Raw genomic sequence first — 16,764 nt, 5'->3', positions numbered from 1 at the left:
CCTTCAGTGGATGAAATTAGAAATGCTATTTTTCTATGAACCATTCAAATGCTCTAGGACTTGACGATTTTCCTAGTTCTTTCTATCAGTCATGTTGGGATATTATTGGATTAGATACTAACGTTTTTGTACAAGATTCCTTTAAGCGTGGATGATTATATCTAAATGTTAATTGCAACTTTGGGGTACTTATCCTTAAAGTCAAAAGGACCACCACTATCTTTCATTATCGACTCATTGCACTTGCTCACTTTTTGTCAAGGATTATTCCGAAGATTCTTGCTGATCGGCTCGGGCCTATTGTCACACGTATTATCTCTCCCTAACAGACACCATTTTTGAAAGAAAAAAAACGTATTTCTGATTGCATGGTTTGGTTTCAGAACAGTTCAATTTTATGGACAAAAAAATCTTTGAGTGGTAATGTGTGTATTTTTGTAGATATTACTAAGGCCTTTTGATACTTTAAACTGCCATTTTCTTCTTCATGTGCTTTTTCGCTTTAGATTTTCTCTTACTTTTGTAGATTTGGTGCATGTTCTATTATAGTCAGCTTGGCTTTCAATTTTGATGAATTGTACTCGTTCTTCACATATTTGGATAGTACATGTCGATACGAACGCGTAGGTGCAAATAGAATGTAATTTGAAGTTATAACGAAGGAGTTATAAATGATTGAAGTTGATGACAAAATGGTTATTTAGTTATTAATCTAGAAGGCTCCAGATTTGTTGGAGCATGAAATGCTGGGATGAAGCCATTTGTGTGGCTGTGATGGAAAGAAGAGCAGAGAAAGGAGAGAAAAGAGGGGGAAAACTGCCCAATTAGAAGGGAAAGTGAGGAGGGGAAATGAGGGAGAGAAAAGCCACCCAACCGGATCCCAAGTTTTGAGTGGTCCGAAATCCCATTCTTCAGAGATGTAAGCTTCAGCTGAACTGTGTCGCTCTAGTCTTGCATTTTGGTGCATTGTATAGTATATGTTGTTGATTGATAGGATTGTGGAATAGTGTTGGAATGCATATGTGTGTGAATGGCGTACCTGTGTGCATGGCAAGATGACAATTGTTATTTGGCTTATGGTGGATGTGTAGTGTAGTACTTTATGTTTTTTGCTAAAAGTATTTTACGAAAAGTTTAGAGATTAACAAATGGTGAACTATGAATGGTTTGATCCCTTTTTAGGGTACATAGGCAGTCTAACGAGGAGGTTAGATGCAGCCATAAAGTATACAAAAATTTGCACGTAATTCAAATCTTGAGTTGTGCTTTATGCATATTCTGGAGGTAGGGTATGTTAGATATACGGATACTTGATGACGTTACGTGTCGATCCTGGACATATGTTGGGATCGGGGCGTGATAACTTTTAGTGGTACCAAAGCTTAGGTATTAGGTCTAAGTACCTTTACCTGTGGATATTAATAACTGTACCATGGAATTGGTATCGTCTTTGATGACATGGCTATGTTTGTAATTATTTTTGGTATGGTGAATTGAAGTTCAAAACTTGCGAACTTGAGGTTAGCGTAATCTGAGAATTATTGCAATGTTGAGTAAATGGAAATGACAAGGGAAATTTCGATGAAGAAATATTTATAAGGGGAAAGGATGTGAAATCCCGTCCCCATATTTCATTATTTAAAATTACGTATTTCGTATTCATATTCGTAGTTTCAACGCTTTCATATTTACGGCGTATATTTTTTTTTGATAAGTAAAAGGACGAAATTGCCCCTATTGTATTAAACGGGATTCTTCGCAGACGTATTTGATCCTTACATGATTTTCCAGGATTTCTTCACATATTTAGATAGTACGTGTCAATTGTGGAATAGTAATTTGGAGTTATAACAAAGGAGTTATAACTCCAAATGGAATGTAATTTGGAGTTATAAACGATTGAAGTTGAGGACAAAATGGTCCTTTAGTTATTAATCTGGAAGGCTCCATATTTGTTGAAGCAAGAACAGCTGGGATGAAGCCACTTGTGTATTTGTGATGGAAAGAAGAGTAGAGAAAGACAAGAAAAGAGGGGGAAAACCGCCTAATCAGAAGGGAAAGTGAGTAAGGGAAAGGAAGGAGAGAAAAACCACCCAACCAGAACCCAAGTTTTGACCCGGTTTTGACCCGGTTCTAACCCGACGACCTGAACATAGACCTAGTTCCCTGTGATTATTCTGATGGGTTTTCCGTGGATTTTTCCGACTTTCTTCAATCTCCCATCACCACCAAACCTCACCACAACATCCCAGCGTTCAATTAAAGCCAAAATCGACGAGTTTTCATCTTGATTTCACGAATGACACCTATACAGGTGCCGTGAAACCCGAGCATTTGATCTACCATTTCTGAAACGTTCTCCGTCAACCACCACCACCACCCTTAGGTGTCTCTTGAGCCCAGGAACAAACCCCAAACAAGTTTGGGGTTGGTGGAGCTTCGAATTGACGCATTGAGGTTCACCCATTTTCGGGATTTCTGACGATTCGAGGGATTTTTTGGCCAGTTGCCAGCCGAATTGGACTTCGGCCTAGGTATGAAAATGTTTCTCTCATTGAGTTGTACATTTCTGTAAAATTTGGTAATTTTTAAAGTTAGTCGGAAAAATTAGATGTCCTAATTTCATATTCGATATCCGCTTGATGTGATTTGATTGTTTGAACCTATTTTTATTATAATACACCACTTAATCATTATTTGAATCGATGATCCGACTCTTGGATCGTCAGCAAACTTTTATATATTATAGTACATAATATTTGAGACATTAAAAACTGACGGATTGGGAATCTGATGTACGGATCTTCTCGAATTGAATTTCTAAGTTTGTAAAACCAAATGTTGATCGCCACTTGAATTTGTGATTGGCAGAGATCTGACCGTTGGATTGCAATGAAATTTTAATATGTTGTTCTATGAGCATAATGAGGACCTTAGAAAGTTACAGATCTGAAATTAGATGTGCGGATCTTCCGGATCGAATTATGTAGTGTTCTGGACCACACTGTTAACTGAGAGTTGACTTTTGGTCAACATTCTTGAATCGTTTTAAATACTAAAATTAGTACTACGGGAGACTATGTGAAGTCTAGTGGGCATTGGTTAGTAAGTGGCTTGAATATATGTGATATGGTTACTACTTGCTATCGTATTTAGCATTCTTTGTGGTTATCACTTGATTTTATTGAATGTGATTTGACTTTGTACTGAAAACATTTGTGAAATGTGATTGACAAGCATATTTGATATGTGGTTTGATTTGCATGATTGGTATGATGTGATGAAATGTGAGGGCTAGTAGTGGACCGTTAACCATTGCCATGAGGTTTGTTGCTTTAGAGCTTGTTTCATATCCCGTTTCATTGTATCATTTCTCGCTTCGTTGAACCATTCTAAATTCAGTACATGTTCTTTGTTTCATTTCGTTGAGCTTTTGTAATTGAACACTTGAGTCATATTTTGTTTCTTCGAGCCGTTGTTATGTTCCTTGGACTTCCGCTCGGTTCCGTTGAGTGATCCGGAACAGGGTTCCACTGGGGTTCCGTTGAGTGATCTGGAATCTTTCGTGTTCCACAGTTTTGTTGAGTGGTCCGGAATCATATCCTGCCTTGGATTTCATTAAGTGGTTGATAGCCATTATACTCCACGATTCCGTTAAGTGGTCCGAAATTGTATCCACTCGAATTCCATTGAGAGGTCCGGAATCCCTTCTACTCTGCAATTCTGTTGAGTGGTCCGGAATCGTATCCTGGTTTGGATTTCGTTGAGTGGTCCGAAATGCCGCTTGGTATTTTGGTTCTGTTGAGTGGTCCAAAACTTGATGTTGTTGGATAGATGCAGCCATAAAGTATACAAAAATTTGTATGCAATTCAAATATGGAGATATGCTTTGTGCATATTCCGAAGATGGGGTATATTAGATATACAAATACTTGATGACGTTACGTGTCGATCCTGGATATATGTCGAGATCGAGGCATGACATGACGAGTTCAATTGGTGCAGTTTGTTTATCAAAGTTATTTTTTGCATAGTTTCTCAGTATGTTAGTGGCCAACTTACCTTTTGAAGCATATTTCTACTTGTGCAAATAACTTTATTTGGTCTAGAGGTTTGACATCCCATTAATTGGTAACTGTTAAATGGAATATGGTGTGCACACTTATAATGTCTTAACCTTCGTGATTTAGCTACTTTGAACATGACGGATTTGCTCAATTTTGATTGGATGCTTTACTATCTTTTGCTTTATAGGGTTCTTTTGCTCGTCAGCATTTTCAGCTTGCACCTTGCAAAAAATAAGATATCTATTGCATTATTCTATGTGGCATGGTTTAAAGGGTGCTTTACCTGTTCTAAATAATGGCAGTTGTTGAATTAGTGATGATGGAAGGTCAGTTTTCTATATGGCATGGTCTAAAGGGTGCTTTACCTATTAGATGACCCATGTGGGTTATCTTAAAGTGTGTCCTAGCTTGTGAAAGCAGCGAGAAGTTTTGACTAGACAGAACCTCTAGACAAAATAAACTTGAAATAATGGCGTGAAATGCATTTGTATGAACAAAACTTTGATGTAAGAAGTTAAGCTCTTGAAGTGATATTTCCAGTAGCAAGATCCCAAAGTAGCATTTTAACCCTAAATCTAACTAGAGCATGGTGGTCCAATTTACAACCTTTGACAAGGGAAGCCAAACAATAAAACTAAACTTTACAATCTCCCCCTTTGGCTTTCCTTGACAAAATAACCCAAACCTATAACTAAATTCACTCCCCCACACTCAAGAGAACCCAAAGAACGAATCCTACAAATAAGTACTCTTGACAAGAACAAGTGAAAGTTACCAAGGTTAAAGCAATTGCAAGGAATGTAGATTGATTGTGACATGAATTTTTTTCCTCATTTTGTCATGGCAAAGACAAAGGATTTAAAATAAATGATATGCCCATTTAATTAAACAAAATAAATGATATGTCAATTGAGCTCATAAAAGAAATGTCTAACCACAAACGAAAGGCCAATAAGAACAAACAATCAAGATTAGGCACAAGGTTTACAATATAGCATGGCAACACAAGAAAGACTGATAGATGATTTTGCAGTAATAATTAGAACAATCCAAGAACATAAGTACAATATGAGCAAGATAGACAACGCAAACCATAAAGGTACAATTCTCGATGCCAAGACATTTAAAGCAAGTAAATTGTTCAAAAACAACCACAACAAAGACTTACACTAGGAATATCTCAATCAAGGTACATCAGAAGAGAGGTTCAAAAATAATAAAGCCCCAAAATATATCAAGTTTGCCTAATAAAAATTTGAACTCCCCCATAATTTGTACTCTCCTAGACAATAACTCCCCCATAAACCTAGAAGTCTACATACTAAGTGGCGGCAACAAATTGGAAATATCAAAATTTGCATAAAATACACAATGCAAGGATAGCAAAAGCACAAGGAATAAAGAATTAGCAATAGATCATATAAGCATATCAAAGTAAACTGAAGCAACGATTAAGCACAAGTAAGTGAACCAACTCCCCCACAAATGATGCATGTGATACGAATAAACTTCCCCAGAAACCAAGACCACGGCTTGAAACAAGCATTAATAGTGAAAACCTTAAAAGATTTCACTTTTTCGACCAGGGACAGTGACTCAACAGAAAAGGAAGATGTCTAATTACAAATTGTTTTGTGCAAAAGCAAAAAACAATGTACCCAAAAATATTTGTGCAAACATATAAAAAGATGGAGAACATGATGACGCCTTTGGACAGAGGAACAGTGGGTTCCTGATAGGATTGATGGTGGCAGACTTCTATGTCATAGCGACAAGTGAACAACTTATAAGGGTGCATACTAGCAGTGGAGGTGAAAGTGAAACTCTAGATATGTTAGAGAAGGTAAATGCCTAAGATACCAAGAAGAAATCTAAACCGTAGAAGCGACATGAACGGTTGAGATGAGGAGATTAAAAACATAAAGTGCAATGATGTACATGCCCTTAAAAATCTTCACTTTTCTAACAAGAACTAGTGACTCGTCAGAAGAGGAAAGTGTCCATTTTTGAAAACAGATAATACAAGATCTTACAACAATAAAGTTAACTAATCCAGACACCGCACAAAAACCATGATAGATCATAGGAGAACAACATGATCTTAGCACCAATAAGCTGCAACTAACCAGACAATCCACAAAGAAAATGAGTGAATGAACAACTCTAATATATATGCTTCCATGAGAAGGAACCAAAAATAAGTAACGACTTGAAATTAAACATGCAATGCAATTCTTAAATAGCATGTCTTTAAGGTCACACATGGACAGTAAAGCATAGATTAACACAAGTTCATCAGTTAAGTCTTCAGAATCATCCAACACAAGTTCATCATCATTGAGATGACCTTTTTCCACTAAAGCAATATGAGCAACACTTGTACTTCATCATCTAATGACTAGTTAGATAGTTGAGAGTGCTCAGTATAATTATTACTTGAAGGTTCTGTCTTAGCTTTATCTCTTGTGTAAATTGGTATTTTCATGTTATTGGAACATGTAACAACATAATGACCAACTCCATAACAACTGAAACATGATCCAAACATACTTAAGATGATGATTTCTATGATTGAAAACATTTCCTTGTTTCTTTCCGAAGAATGGGTCCCCGTTCCTTTTAACATCATTTCCTTTGTTCTTGAGAATTCTTCCAAATTGTTTGACAAACAAAGCCAAATCCTCTTCAGGAGATAGATCATTTGATCTCTTAGTAGCTTTAGCTTTTGGAATCCCATGGAAAGCAACATCATTCCCTTTTTTTTTAGTCTACATCTTCCATGTCAGTGAGGAGATAATCAATAGTGTGATTGGATCCCAAGCATCTAGAAAGATTTGAAACTTCTCATTCATGTGGCATAGTACGACCCATGTGCAAGAGCTAGTAACACGATCACTATCCATGGTGAGATTCCACCCAATACCAATAAACCCTATAGATCATTATTTGTGTATCTAGAGCATCACTGTATATCTAGGCCGAATATTTTGCAAATAAAGATTTAACTTTGCACATTAGACTAGTCAAATGAGCTAGTCAACTAGTTACAAGTTAGTCAGTGACAAAAAATGCAGTTGCAAGAACAAAACCTAACTAACCAATATGTTCAACTAGTCAGAGTCTGCCCAGCTTAGTTTCACAATGATAATTCCTAAACATGAACACATTTACATATCAGTTCATTATGCAAACAACAATGACAAAGCAATTATGAATTAAAGTATGTTAGATTGACTAGTCAAGCTCACCAGTAAACTAAATACATATTTGTCAGTTAATCAAACGCAAATCTGCAAAACAAACTTAGTTCACTACAAGTTATCATAGTCAACGACAATTCAGTTCATTGCTCATAATATACAGTATAAACTTAGTCTCTTAACACATATCAAATAACAATTCATAGGATGCATGAAGCATATGCAAGTAAATAAGATATGTGAACAAGTTTAAGAGACAAAGAACGCAATAAGTTTTTGGCCGAAAAAACACACCTATGAGTTAAAAAACCGAGGACTCTCCATTAAGTCCAATCAACTAGTATAATCAACATTCTTACAAAGTACCACGCCAAGCTCAATTCCTAGGCCTAGTCTACGGAGCAGCTTTACCTTTTGTGTAACCTTGCCTTACACAAAATGGCTCCTTTGGTCTTCATGAAGTTGTAGCTCCTTCAAAGCTCTTCACCTTGTGGCACCGAAATAGTGTTGTCTCCAGTTTTCACAAAATGGCAGCTTATCCTGAACTCTTCACCTTTTGGCGCCGAGACCAACACACAAACTATGTATATGATGATATGGCAATGATATGTAGATCTGGATTCAAATGTCTAGTCAGTTTCTCAAGTCAAACTGTTGAAAGAAGAAACTGACGAGAATCTAAAGAATGGGTTCAATTTAAAGATTTGAAACTTAAAGAACTTGACCACCAAATTAAAACAAAACCACGAAGTCAATGCTACCCTAATATGCAGTGATTAGCTATTTGATGAACATGGTTTTGTGGTTAGGGTTTCAATGAAGAACACAAGAGGTAGCTCAAAGCTAAAATCAACTCTTTTCTAAAAAATGTAAAACTCCTAGCCAAACAAGTGAGCATATAAAACAAATTTAAGAAGAAATTTCAAAGATAGATTTAGAAATATTCGATGAAGAACATTACCCATAAAATAGCTTGATACTCCTAGGAGGTCTGGGATAGAGATGAAAAATAAAGTTTTAAAATTTTTTCAATCTCAAATCCCAAAAACCAAATGAACCCTAGCTTGATCTTTATAAAGAGGCTTGATATTTAAACAAGAAAAGGGATCAGAAAAGCCACGTATCATGTGCAAAATCAATATGGAAAGATATAAGGTTGAAAAATCATTTTCAGGTAAAAGCAGTTAGATGACCTATGTAGGTTCTCTTAAAGTGTGCTCAACTCGCGTGAAAGTTGCGAGAAGTTTTGACTAGATAGAACCACTAGACAAAATGAATTAAAAATAATGAAATGCATTTGCATAAACAAACCTTTGATGTATGAAGTTAAGCTCTTGAAATGATATTTCCAGTAGCAAGATCCCAAAGTAGCATTTTAACCCTAAATCTAATTAGAGCATGGTGGTACAATTTACAACATTTGACAAGGGAAGCTAAACAATAAATCTTGACTTCACATTTATTTTTAGGGGTGTGATATCCACACACCTCTCACACACCTTTTTAATTTTCGACCGTCAGATCAGATAAATTGAAGAAGATTAACGGACAGAAATTATCAATGGATGTATGAGAAGTAAAATGGGGTGTGTGGATAGCATACCCCTATTTTTATCGCTCTTTTTATTTAATAAAATTACATAGATAGGGGACATGGGGTCGTTCTATCGAGGAGTAAACACTTTCTAATTGCTCTAAGCAGGAAAGAAGCAGCCTACTTTGTAGTTGATGGCTAAATATTGGGGTCTTGATTCTTTCTAACCATCTTATGCGAGCTTAGAGAGTAAGACTACTATGGTAGACCAATGATCAAGTCATATGTATAGCTAAATTCGGGTAATCCTTTATCATCCTTTTACGAAGAAAAAAAAAATCGATGTGACTTGTGTCGAAAACAAAACAAAAGCATACAGTTGATCACAACACACAATGGAAATTTTGGAAAATGGCCATTTAGATTTGAGTAAAAAAATCAACGTGCTATTAAGTTCGGTCCAGTTTTACCTTTTTAGACTAGTATTTTTTTTTTAATATTCATTTTACATGTTTTTAAATATATTATAGATAAATTAAAATTTTCAAATTTTATGCATCTTTCTATTTGAATTTGTATTTTTTATTTTTTGAATATTTGAACACTGGCTTATTTTCAAGAAAGAAACTAATACTCAAACATAAACCCACCAGCAAAACATATGACCTAACTCAAAAAATAAATACATGAATGGATAGTTACTTATAAGCAAGATATAAGACTAACTAAAACGCACAAAAACATAACATACTTACAAGTAAGGCACATTAATATGTAATATAGGTTCATTATTAAAAAGAAATAGTCGTACAAGAAGATAAATATAATTAACATGTGAAACAGGTTGATTATAAAAAATAAAATAAAAAATCTATGCATGAGGTTTAGAGCTTTATTTATAATTTCTAATATTCTATATGTACAAATATTAATTCAGTCAACTCTTGAGTTGATCGATGAATCTATTGATTCAAAACCATAGGATGGGTAAATTTCACAAATGATGAATTGATTTCTTACTTATGTTACTCTATTTTTATTACCATCGTCTATAATATTGATGAATAAAATATTTTCAATTGGTTGGTATTTTTGTTTATCCTCATATCTTCAAAAATTGAAACATAAAGAAGTGCTTTAGAAACTTATGAGAGTAGACCTATTTCAATAAAATAGACTATTCCTAATAATAACTTACAAAATTGACTTAAATCAAATTTTCTTTGAAAGCCGCATGTTTTAAAGGCTTAAAAATAATTTACCCATCTTTTTAAAAGTCTAGAATTGTTTATTCTTTACTTATAAGAAGACTTGACGTTATAGTTTAAATTGGATTGCGTAATTCTCATTGTTCGATATCTCATCAAGAACAGCTCGAACTCATCTCGGCACCCCTCAAATAAATATGGCAGCAATCAAATATAACACTTTAGATGAAAGAGATTGCTCGACAAACACTCGATATCGGCTCGAGTGGTTCACAAGGCGAGCTCGAGTTGTTCTCGAGCAACCATGGAGCTTGAATGCAAATAGCTATATAGGGCCAACCAAGTCTTTTTCACATGTAAAAAAATTTAAAATTCTAAAATTTTGAAAAGAAGGGCATAAAATTTTGAACCTCTAAGAAGGAAACGTTTTCAAATTTCTCAGCATAAATCATTACCAACATCACCAATATTGTTCTCAATTTAGTCACATATTACTAGACTTGGGGTTTTTAAAAGTTAACCTCCTAAATGTAAGTTGTATATTATTTCATTATATTTTTTAATGTGGGACTCTATACTCCAACACCCCCTCGTGAATGATCCCACACAGGGTCACACCAAAACCAATTCCCACATTAGGAACTACTTAATTCATTATACAGAGCTAACATAACTTTTCAAGAGTCTGGTCATTCACTAGATCCAACATAACTTTTTGAAGACCTAGTCATTATTCAACCCCCTAAACTGAAGTTAGCGCAACTTTTCAACTTAAGGAAGCATATTCAAGTTTTGCAAATTAGGGCTATGATGTACCAAAGAATAACCTGCTTTTAAGCTCAGCATGACCCATCACTAACATTGGACTCGTTTGGATCTGCTTTTAAAATAACTGAAAGAGCTTTTGGTGAAATTGATCTTGAGTTCAAAAAGCACTTGGAAGAAGCACCAGATATGTGCTTCTTGCAGGAAGCACTTAAAGTGTTTTTTCAAGATTCACTTGAATTTTTACTAAGGATTGGTTTCAAAAACATTTCCACCAAAAGCGCTTTTAATCATTTTAAAAGCACATCCAAACGAGCCAATTATCTATATTGTCTCCAACTTAACCACCTATTACTAGGTTTGGAGTTTTATACTAAAAGTCATTGTTGATATTAGAAGTTAACCTCCCACGTATAAATTGTGTATTATTTTGTTATATTTTCGATATGGGATTTTATCCTCCAATAAGAGTTTTCTTTGAATAAGAAATAAATTTTCATTCCTAGTGGTGAATATCTTTTGTGAGAAAGAGTCCGTGTACGCGTTTTCTTTGGATTAGGAATTTCCTTTTGATTTAGAAATCGCAACATAATTATTTGAATTAGAAATCACAATGCAACATAATCCTCTAAATTAGATGAATTAGAAATCGCAATGCAACGAATCATCTGAATTAGAAATCTCAACGGAATTCTTTGAATTAGAAATCACAACGAAAATTATTTATAAGGTATAAAATTTAAAGCGTTTGAATAAGAGTCAAATAAGATAGAACAGACATAAAACCGGACTACAACCGTCTGCCCTGGTAGCGTATAAAATAAGAAAGGTAATCAATACACCAAAAAGAAAAATCTGAAGTGTAGAAGGAATAGTCACCTATACAAACTAGGAAGGTAATCTCCTAAAATTAACTACAGGTCCTTTATAACAAGATGTTGTGAGTGGATCTCAAAGGCATCCTCTTGTTACATGATAGTGCATGACACGGATTTCTTCCTCAACCAAAAGTTGGAGTTCTCGCCCTATTTCTCACATTGAAAGTCAGATGAATTAAATGTGGTAGGGAAGAAAGATGCAGGGGGGGGAACAAGAAAAGTAGAAGAGGAAAAATCACTCGTCCGTACCACGCGGCAGCTCCCGAAGCTAAAGGCCATGGCCACTATGTCCCCCACTGAGACAATGACATGTAAACAAAGGACTCAGATCCTCTCCTGAGCCGTTGCCAACGGGGCCTAGGGATCAATTGATCCCAGCCCTTCAAATTCATCCTGCGGCCAAAAAAGAGACAGTTGGAAATAGAGGGAGAGAGAGAGGCAGTGAGAGGTGGAGGAAGATAAGCGAAAGCTGAGATCCTTGTGTGTGGGAATAGCCTTGTGAGAGAGATCGTCGTTGACGGGGTTGGGAGTCGGAGCATGCAAATCCGGCCCGGCGGGTTTGACTAAATTATCCGGCGAATTATGGTGGGTTTCCGGTGATGAGAGATGGGATTAGAGTCCTGTGTGTAGCTGATTTGTTTGTAGTTAATATTATTAGATATGGATTCGTAGGAAGCTGGAGATTAGGGGTTAGGGGAGAGGGAATTGTTGGGAAGGCAAACAAAATTGCCTTCGGCTGCGTGGAAAAAATTTGAAAGCCGCTTGGCCGTTCTTGGCCGCAGGATGAATTTGAAGGGCTGGGATCAATTGATCCCTAGGCCCCGTTGGCAACGGCTCAGGAGAGGATCTGAGTTTTGTTTACAGAATAGTGAAGCTTTGTTAATGGCAGTGAGTAGTAAAGAGAAGGTGTTTTTGTTTACGGACACACAGACACATTACGAAACCGATTTGATATTTAATTTTGCAGCCTCACATAAAAAAAAAAGGCACACTTTTCTAGGAAAACGTATCATATATTGTGGAGACAGCAAATCCAAAGCTGCAGCTATCTTAAATTAAAAAAAAATTTTCTGACTTTTTTGTATCTGTATATGTGGAATAATATTGATAGATTAAATTTTATAAATTAATTAACATAAAAGTTTGTAGATTAAATTTAATTAAATTATGAGAATTGTTATTAATATTTTAAAATTTTTATTTTATATTTCAAATTTTTATATTTGTAAGAAATGTAAAATGTGATTTTTGAAGTGACAATAACATTTGCCTAAATTTTTTTTTTTTCATTAGATAAAGTATGTTAAAGACGAATGAAAACGTTTACATCCTTAGCTAGACTGTTAAATAAAAAATCTGAAACGATACAATCCCAGATAAAAGCACGACCCTCCTTAAAAACACACTTAGCCATCTAATGGCCAGCACAATTGCTCTCCCTAGGTACAGAGGTGAACATCACCGATGTCAACCTGCGTGCTAACTCTTAATTGACGTCTTTACTTTTTATTTATGATATTATTTAATTTGCAAATTTATTTCATAAATTTAGTCTATTACTCATCCTTTAGTTTTAATGAATTTTTCTGTCGTGTAGAGATTGAGAAACAGGGCGGCAAGAAGGAGCAGCTATCCGGACCCCAGTGGAGACACAGTGAGGTCCTTCCCCCGTTTGGCCTACACTACGCACGTGGGACCATACAGAGGTCATACGTGGGCCCACACTCATGTGAGTATTGCGCAGAGGCAGCTTCTGTAGAGCTGCAGAGCCAGTAGCACCAACAGAGTTGCAGTCATAATAAAGAGCAGAAAACTTCGTCAGAAGACTCAGAGGGTAGAGAGAGAAAGTGTGTCATCACACATCATCACAGCCATTGAATTAGTTTCGCCCCATGCATATAAACACCCTGCAAAAACCAATGGATTAACCAAAATCTTCAACTCTACATAAACACACAATTTTTACTTCGTCTACAAAATCTCCAAACCTTTGTTATTCCTCTGCCCTTTTTTTAACTTGTTTTTCTTCATCTTGGTAACATTTTAGGGTTTTAGTCCTTTATTTTTGTTGGTTTTTTCCCTTTGAAAAAGTGAAAATGATGAGTGGAAATCCAAGTAGTGCAGCAAGAAATAGGTATCCTTTCACAGCAACTCAGTGGCAAGAGCTAGAACATCAGGCCCTAATCTTCAAGTACATGGCCTCAGGAGTCCCCATCCCGAATGACCTTGTCTACTCTTTCAAAAGAAGGTTGGACTCCTCCATTTCCTCAAGACTCTTCCCCCATCACCCCAGTAAGTTTTTTACTGGATTTTTAAATAAAAAGTTGACTCTTGTAATTTATTTTACATTTTTTTTTTTTGTAATTTTGGGTGTCTAAGGTAACTGTGTGGGTGTGTGCAGTGGGATGGGGGTGCTATGAGATGGGATTTGGCAGAAAAGTAGACCCAGAGCCAGGAAGGTGCAGAAGAACAGATGGCAAAAAATGGAGGTGTTCAAAGGAAGCGTATCCAGATTCCAAGTACTGCGAGAGGCACATGCACAGAGGCAGAAACCGTTCAAGAAAGCCTGTGGAAGTTTCCTCTTCTTCTTCTGCATTATCATCTCCTACTGCAGCATCCACAGCAACAGCTGAGCACCTTTCTTCTCCTTCTGCCACCTCACCATCATCATCTTCCCTTCACAGAAACCTCTGCAAAACCTCCTCTTCCTCCTACACCCTCACTCCACTCTCCTCATCAATCTCCACTCAACAAACCCACCAGTCAAATTCATCTCTCTACCCTTTCCTTAATTATCCTTATTCTTCCTCCTCTTCCAGTTCTGCCCCTCAGCTTTTTCTGAACTCTGCATCTTATTCAGATAAAGATTACAGGTTTGTGTTGATTACTTATGCAAAACCAAAAAAAAACCCATTATTTATTTTGTCTTGTTTTTCAAATTTTTCCTAAAGTTTTGATCTTTCTTATAGCTTTGTTTTTTAAGCAAAACTAAATCAGACCCATATCTTATTCTTGTCTTGTTTTTTCAATTTCTCTCATAGTTTTGAACTTTTTGATAATTTTTTTACAGGTTAGTGTATTAGTTATAAGCTAAGCCAAATAAAACCCATGATTTATTTTGGTCTTAGTGTTCATTTTTTCTCGTAAGTTTTGATCTTTCTTTTGTTAAATAGGTATCTTCAAGGAGCAAAGGAAGGTGTGGATGAGCTAGCTTTCTTTCCAGATTCTTCAGCAGATGAAAGAAACTTATTAATGAATTCCTACAGAGGCTACTCCCCCACCCAACAATCACAGGAGGACCAACAGCAACATTGTTTTGTTTGGGGGACTGATTTCAAATCAGTTCAAACAGAGAAAGAATCAGCAGCAGCAGCAGCAGCAGCTGAATCCCAAAAGTCACTTCACCACTTCTTTGGAGAGTGGCAGCAGCCAACCAAGAGCTCTGGAGACACCTGGCTTGATCTTGCTTCCAATTCTGGAGGTCCTAATGGTAAATTCGATTTACTTTCTGGTCCCAATACTTCTCATTATTCATCTCTTTGGTTCTTTAATTTGAAACAACTGTCCTTTCTGGTGGTGCAGATGGTTAATAATAAAGTGTTTCATTTGTGGAGACTTAATTTTGAAGGCCAAAGGAGTACTTGCCGTCGGTGGGTCATTGGACTTTTTCTAAATTCAGCTGGTGGCTAGGGAGCGGTCTTTAATTTGTTGCTGAAGAGTGAAGGCTTTGTGAGTGAGTGAGTGTGTGAGTGAATAATGTAGGGCCCCATGCACACAGGAGCATTGCTGTCTTTTTGCTTTGTTTGATATATTTCATCATCATCTTCTTCTTCTGCTTTCCACCCCTCTGAGGAACATGTCTGATATTTATGGACTTGCTTGTTTGACCGGAAGCATTTTGAATTGCTATATGATATGGGGCCTCCACCCCACTCCACTCCAGGGGAACATTGCAATGAATTGGCTCTTTTCCCACTTTTATCTATGGGACCCTTTGTGTGTTTTTCAAAGGCTCATCATTATTTGATTTATATTTAGTAACTTTCTTTGTAATCACATCGAAACCTTACGTAACAAAACTCGTAAAATAAAGTTAAAGAACAATATAGATGTGATTAGTAAGAGAGGCATTATCTATTTAATTGATAAAAGACAACTAAAACAACTAAATGTTGTTAATAATGGATTGTTAATCCGTCTTTCTAAAATCTTGTTATCTTTCTCATCCATCATACGATAACGGTGTCTTCTCTTTTCTTGAATCTCATGGCCATTATATTACTTTTCCAACGTCCAAGCTACACACTTGGATTGGATCATGTGAGTGAGCGAGCGAGCTGTTAAACCACCGTTTCTTTTCATGGATCATCAGATGACATATCTTGGTCTGCTAATTGTCTGCATGAGAGAGCATTAATGAAACATCCCCTTGTCATACATGAGAAGGGATTTGATGACACAGGCCCGAGCACTTCTAGCGATGTTTGATACAAAAATTTAAAATTAATTATGAAATTATAAAATCACTGTCATGTGTTTTTATAAAACATTTCGGATTTAAAATATAAACTTTGTCCTACTTCGAACAAAAACGTTTATGAGCAAAATACCGACTACAGAAAACGGATCCTAATGAGTTTTGTATGATTAAACTTGCTTATTTTGGTTGGTTGTTTACCTAGTTTCTTCATCTTCTTTGTTGACTGTGTTTTGGGTTGATCTTCTGGACTTGCTTTTTATTTGTTGGGCCCAGGTTTCCCTTTGGGGCGCCTTAGGTTTTTTGGGTCACGCCTACGCGGACAGAAATTCAACTTGAGTGAGCAGTGTGAAAGTTGGTAATATAAAGTCTAACGTAACATGCGACATCCCCCACCTCTTTATTGTAAGTAATATTGTTTATTTCAAAAAAATAATAAAAAATAAAAAACATAATATGTGATGCTGGTAGTGTAGTGTGCAATTCCTTTGCACTCAAGAGGGAATCTCCTTCTCCTTAAACTAGAGTACTTACCATTTTCAACTCTTTGGTTAAAACCAAAAATTTTTAACTCAGAAAATTTAGGTTTTAACCTAGAAACTGTTTTTTTTTTTACTAGCACGAGATTGTTAAAG

At 36.0% G+C, this 16,764-nt stretch overlaps 1 protein-coding gene across 1 annotated transcript; it reads left to right on the top strand.

Moving 5' to 3' along the window:
* The first annotated feature begins 13,498 nt into the window (after positions 1 to 13,498).
* Positions 13,499 to 15,633, top strand: LOC103961512 (growth-regulating factor 5). The gene is made up of 4 exons (XM_009374061.3): positions 13,499 to 13,944; positions 14,054 to 14,525; positions 14,826 to 15,142; positions 15,235 to 15,633. The coding sequence occupies exons 1-4, from the start codon at positions 13,749 to 13,751 to the stop codon at positions 15,240 to 15,242; spliced, it is 993 nt and encodes a 330-aa protein (XP_009372336.2). The 5' UTR covers positions 13,499 to 13,748; the 3' UTR covers positions 15,243 to 15,633.
* Positions 15,634 to 16,764: the final 1,131 nt, after the last annotated feature.

The sequence above is a fragment of a genome, unplaced genomic scaffold, assembly GCF_019419815.1.
Source record: "Pyrus x bretschneideri cultivar Hongxiangsu unplaced genomic scaffold, Pyrus_bretschneideri_v1 Contig26, whole genome shotgun sequence".
Taxonomy (NCBI): Eukaryota; Viridiplantae; Streptophyta; class Magnoliopsida; order Rosales; family Rosaceae; genus Pyrus; species Pyrus x bretschneideri.
This window is presented reverse-complemented; position numbering and strand designations above follow the sequence as displayed.